This window comes from Patiria miniata, unplaced genomic scaffold, assembly GCF_015706575.1.
Source record: "Patiria miniata isolate m_02_andy unplaced genomic scaffold, ASM1570657v1 HiC_scaffold_2, whole genome shotgun sequence".
Classification (NCBI taxonomy): domain Eukaryota; kingdom Metazoa; phylum Echinodermata; class Asteroidea; order Valvatida; family Asterinidae; genus Patiria; species Patiria miniata.
Window position 1 is genome coordinate 2,874,036 of NW_024037058.1, and position 6,000 is coordinate 2,880,035.

The 6,000-nt window shown below is 42.5% G+C and overlaps 1 protein-coding gene across 1 annotated transcript in view; it reads right to left on the bottom strand.

Annotated features, from left to right (window-relative positions):
- The window catches only part of LOC119727008 (LIM domain kinase 1-like), a 56,054-nt gene extending 54,259 nt beyond the window's left edge, over positions 1-1,795 (bottom strand). The window contains exon 1 of the mRNA XM_038198887.1: positions 1,614-1,795. Coding sequence (XP_038054815.1) covers positions 1,614-1,629 — 16 coding nt within the window. The 5' untranslated portion in view covers positions 1,630-1,795. The remainder of the gene's footprint in view (positions 1-1,613) is intronic.
- Positions 1,796-6,000: the final 4,205 nt, after the last annotated feature.

A 6,000-nucleotide genomic window follows, 5' to 3' on the forward strand; every position in this document is an offset into this window, starting at 1 on the left:
CGAGTCGGTCAGGGGGCGAGTCGGTCAGGGGGCGAGTCGGTAAGGGGCGAGTCGGTAAGAGGCGAGTCGGCCAGGGGGCGAGTTGACCTGCAATCAACTGGTAACCCTATTTTGTTGAAGGAGTCCGGAGTCAAGTGCGGGCCTGGTGCCACCGCAGAAACCGGCCGGCTGTTGCCGAATTAGTCCAGCATGTCCATAGCGTAGGAAAGGGGTCTCAGAGTATACTTCTAGTTTTATTAGAATACACAATGTAAACACATGCTGTATCCTGTACAATAAACGTTTCACTTTGGACAATGTTGAAAGACAATGTGAATTATCAAAAAAATTGAAGTTGAACTGAATCAGTGAATGAAGTGAAGTTGAACATTACTCCTAGAACTATGAGGCTCCACGTAGTGGAGCTGTTGTGCCCATTCTTGAAAATCACGCAATCTTAAGAATGAGCGCCCATTCTTAAGAATGAGCGCCCATTCTTAAGAATGAGCGCCCATTCTTAAGAACGAGCACGCAGTCTTAAGAATGAGCGCTCATTCTTAAGAACGAGCACGCGTTCTTAAGAATGAGCGCTCATTCTTAAGATTGGGTGGGAATATCACGTGCACAATTTATGAATTTTGCCCAATCTCAACAAACATTGCACGACATAATTATGTTAAATGAAATGTATAGCGGTTAAAAGGGAAACAATTTATATAAAGAGGAAAGAAACTGTTCTATGCTTCTGTACTCGTATAATTACGATTAATTGAATCAAATTAAACCTGTTATTATTGCATTTTTCTGCCCACTATGGGAAGTTTTGTAATAACGGAGGACTGGGAACTAGTCTGGGAAGTGCTTTGTTTAGGCTAGACAAGTTACAAGTCCCTGTATGTATCATATGCATGCCACGAAAAAAAAACGATGTCCAAAAGCTGCCAAAATTGCTCTTTTGACTAGATAGAATCCAGCTCTGCGACGTAATGGTGGGGTGTGAACAATAAATTGGTGGCAATTTAAATGGGAAATAGCATTAGCACTATGGGATGTTGCAGTATTCATTCTCATTCTTCACATTCTTCATTCTTACGTTTCCCCCCCCCCCCCCCGCTTTTATTAACCCAAAAATCAGAATTCTTTCCACTAGTATTATTATGTCTCTTATTTTTTCCCGGTCCCCCCCCCCCCCCCTATCAATACGACTATACTTATCATAGCCACTCTACTTTTCAGCGTCTTGTGTACTAACAGTATAATTATTGAGAATCAGTGAACGAGGATGCAGCTACATGTAGACTTGCCAAGCGCAGCCGGTGCTCGGCATCGACAAGACCGTTATCTTGTCGGGCATTCTAAGAATGTGCGCTCAATCTGGAAGAGTTATATTTTGCGAAGATTGCACATTCTTAAGAATGTGCATGCACATTCTTAAGAATGCGTGATTTTCAAGAATGGGCACAACAGCGCTCCACTACGTGGAGCCTCATAGTTCTAGGAGTAGGCCTAGTTGAACCATGGAGCTATAAAGCTCCATGGTGACTTGAACATGACTGACACACTAGTGTCCCGCCGCCCCTTCCCAATTTACAAACCTTAAATTAACCCCGACCTGTAATACACGAATACATTACCTTCTTCTGATCCCATGTTTACGACTTTATCCCATTAGAGTACCATCGAAACTGTAACTACTCGGGTCCATTCCTCTTCCTTTTGTGACAGCAACATGACCACTGTTGATGAGGACTCGTGCTTCTCGTACTATTCGTAAATAAAGTGATTAAAAACCCTGCCCAGGAACCGTTCTTCTTATATAGCGCCACCACGCGTCTGGCAATCAGAACTTAAATAGACTGATGCCTTATCAAATACATATGGAGCGCTACACCTATAGATGGGGTACCAGGCCGACTGCCCAGTTAATTTTGATGGCGCGCCGATCGTGTTTTATGGCGGGTCTTGCAAACTGAAATAAAAGTGCAGGCCTGGATAAAACGCTGAGTAGAGCATGGAGCAAGAGTGGTATAATCTGACGTTTTTCTATCTGGCAAGTAAGTGTCATGATGAAAAGAATGTGGCCAAGGGCGGATCCAGAAGACAATTTTTTTGGGGGGGGGGGCCAAACAAATTTTTGGTCCCCCCAAAAAGTGGGTCAAAAAATTACGGCGTGGGGTTCGGGGCCCGCTTAAGGCCCCCGAAATTTTTTTGGATTCTAGATGCTCTGTGGTGCGATCTGAGGCAATTTCTGACCACTTTTACCAATGTTTTTTTGAGGAAAAGATGGTGGTGTACTCATTGCCTGCCTTTATTGCGACGTCACATAAAAAAAAAAATTGGTTTCGTTTGGGGGGGGGGGGGCATGGCCCCCTTTGGCCCCCCCCCTGGATCCGCCCTTGAATGTGGCATCCTGACACCACTTTTTTCATCATATCTAGGCCTAGTCATTAAGTGACTCAGTCATTGCAAACATGTTGAAAAGACATGAATCTGGCTGGGTACCACCATGGAGTAATTCCTTCCTCCATGGTACCACTGGGACTGAGGAATATTCCCAATTTTGTTAGAAAACACTTTGAAAATGCACTCAACTCTCTATACACAACCAAAGAAGTGGCGTTAGGATTCATTCTTCCCCGCTGCACTGGTCATGCTAGTGTGGCGAAGGTACTAATTATTGCTGCGCTGTACCAACGCCGTCACAGCCATGACAGCCATCATTTCAACGGTCTGAGGAAATGGTCAACCTTACTTGCGCACAAAAACTTGACATATGTTTCAGCTTGCTTTTTGGGCCCCGGGTTGATTTGGTAATCTTACCTCGGATTTATAGGAACCGGCCCCGTAGATACACGATCGCCCTGTTGGATTGCTGGCTGTGTGGCCTTGCCCTTGGTATAAAGTGCAGCCATACCTTCACCACACTATTGGGCTAGTTAGTTAACAGGTCAAGTTCATTTGATTTGTCATGTTCGTTAGACCATGGAGGAAGGTCTGTTTTCCTTCCTCCATGGTTAGACTCGTGTTGCTGTAGCAATATGTATCCTTGTGTTATTATTCGACTTTGACCACCGAAATGTTAACATTATAAACTAATCTATGGTACTTTTGGACTTAGTAATAGTAGGCTTAACTAAAGTGAGTCGGGTCGGGTCGGGTCAGTTTGTCGATCATTTCAGTCGGGTCGGGTCGGTTTCGGTTTTGCATAAATTTACAATGTTCAGGTTTTTCTTCTTTTTCTTCTCTCTTTAAAAAAACACACTTTCAATTCAATTTAAATTCTGGTCAGTATTACTATACTATCAAATTTGTGGTAATCCTTACTTTTAGGACACCTCTATTTACATTACGAGCTCCGTTGGAAACTAACTTTTGGAATTGACTTTTTCAGTACCAAAATGACTCTCCCAGACTAAAGCAGTCGTGTTTCTACAGATAAACTCATGTTTGTTGTAATTTTGAAACACACTTTCACAGAAAAGGTGACTTTCCTACCTTTTTTGGCAGTCGAAAACATGAGAAATGTGCCGTGACTGTCGCGTTGCACTTTGACGTCTGCTGTGATGAGTGCGCGATAGCGAGGCTGCTGTTCTCAGTTGTGGACTCACCCCCTTTGCTACAGTCAGTATCTGTATGCTACAGGTGAATTGGTCACAGTCCGACTCCTTTATTTGAGTTTGAAAACAGCTTTATTGACCTTAAACTATTTCGTTTGGGAGGGGGTAGAAGGTGACAATGTCCTCAACAAAGTAGTCCATGATGTCACCAGCACCTCTATGCTGTCTGTACATCAACTCGTCAAGATGCTGAGGTAGCATGGCTTGGACCACACCCCGCATTCTTTTCATTTCTGCTTTAATATTCCCCCACCAGCATTCAATGGTGTTTGTGTGGACCTCGATTCCGTGCTGATTATGGGCTACAAATTCTACCTCATGTATGACCACGTCATGGTGGTAGCCTTCTCTATCCAATGAAGCATACATCGGTGCACCGTCCGAATATATGATGGTCCCAGGAAGAATGTGATGCTTGATAATGGGTAGCAGTGTATCCCTCGACTTATCTGCAATTGTCCACATCATCCCTTTCCTCATACGCCTGTCCCACTCTCCAAAGACCCACTGGCCTGGAGCAACAGCTCGTCCTCGATTATACTTCCGTTTCCCTTTCAGCATGCATTCATCAACTCCTACGATACACCCTGGACCGCCAAACTGTAGATTTTGAGCCAGGAGCCATCGGGAACACACATCCCGAAAAAAAGAATACCAGTCAATCAAAGCCCTCTGTGAAATTGACTCCGAAAGAATTATCTCCACAAAATTATCTGGAGCACGATAACAAAACATATAGACTGACGATACCAGGAGACGTAGACTTAAGTGGCTTCTAAAAAAAAACTGTCAATGCGGATAGAACGTTCCCTCTTGCAACTGCAGCACCGTAGCTTTGCCTCATCGATGCGTCCTGCGCGGTTTATCTCAAAAATGGTCACCAAACCAAACAATTGCTTTTTTGTTGCAATATAAAGGCAAGAAAATGTCATAGAAAAATACTTTCCGAAGAGAAGACACATTCACTCACTGTGATAACATTTGCTTGAATAACAGCCTGATTTTTATTCCAAAAAATAGTGCACTTTAAAACTTATTCTGTCAAATAATCTTACTCCCACGTCAATACAACTTTAAACCAATCACAAACCGGCTCTTTAAACACTTAAACTCTTATCCTCCAATCAAAAATCGTCTTTCATACAACACTTATGAATATTCATAACTATCCATTTTTTGGCGCTTCGGCTATTCCATCTAAAAACCCTACTCCCCCTGTTATTTTTGGCCAATCAGAAGCCAAGCAATTTTTCCCTAGCAAATATTAGCCAATCAGAATCATTGGTGGCATTGGTCGCCATTTTGTTTTTTTCGTCTCGTGCGGGTAGTCTTCGTTGCCGTTTTACCCCATAATTTCCCTCATAAATCAAAACCCTGCCCTCTTTCCACAAATTAAGCTTGTTCATATTCAACTATGTAGATGATTTTCAGCACACAGAGTGACTTTTCCTGCTTGTATCATCGTAAAATATTGAGGTAAGTCCGGAAACATAAAGTGTCTCTTTCGTTCTCTTATATGGAACGGGGTCCTAAAAGTAAGGATTACCAAATTTGTGATACTTACAAGCATATTTTCAAGAATATAAGGAAAAAACCATATAGGCCCTATATACATGTACTAAGTAAAAAAGATAAATTGTGGGGAAATATATAAAGTTAAAACAGTGCTCAACGATGATCTTTGAAATGTGCCAAAAAAGCATCGGTGAGCACTGTTTTAACTTTACATATTTTTTTCAGTATATATTTATTTACAAAATAACTCTACCAAATACAGAACTAAAGGAAAGACTTGAAGGGAAACAGATCAACTCAAACTTGACAACAAACACATACAGGACAGCACCAAAAGAGATGGATACTAAACGACAGACAATATATATATTAAGGATAACTTGGAATGTGTACGGCCATTGTCTATGAATGAGATCTTGAGAGCTGCTATGCAGCAGGCATGCGGCTGTTGTCCCCTGGATTATCACCTTTTTTGAGCTGCGGCTGTGCGGAATGATACGGAATATAACGAAGAGACACGAAGACTTGTTGAGCTGCTGTCGGCAGCTAAAGCAGCTCTATTTTGAAATCAACTAAAATTTAAACACAGAATATGTACATTGAACCTCAGTGGTGAATTAATTTACATCATCAGGATATATCACTCTGCTTACGGTATGCAAGGCACGCCGTGGCATGGACAAAAGAAAGTATATTTTGCCCAAAGTTGTTTCACAGCACGGCAGAACTTGAGATGAGTCCAGTGCGAGCAGCCAGCGAACATACACTGTCCCCAAGAAGTAACATAAGTACCGTCAGACCGCACCAGTTCGATGGCTGGAAACGATGGCACACGCAGCATTTGTCGGAATCATCTACATATACATGTACTTTGCTGTTGTCTGCATCT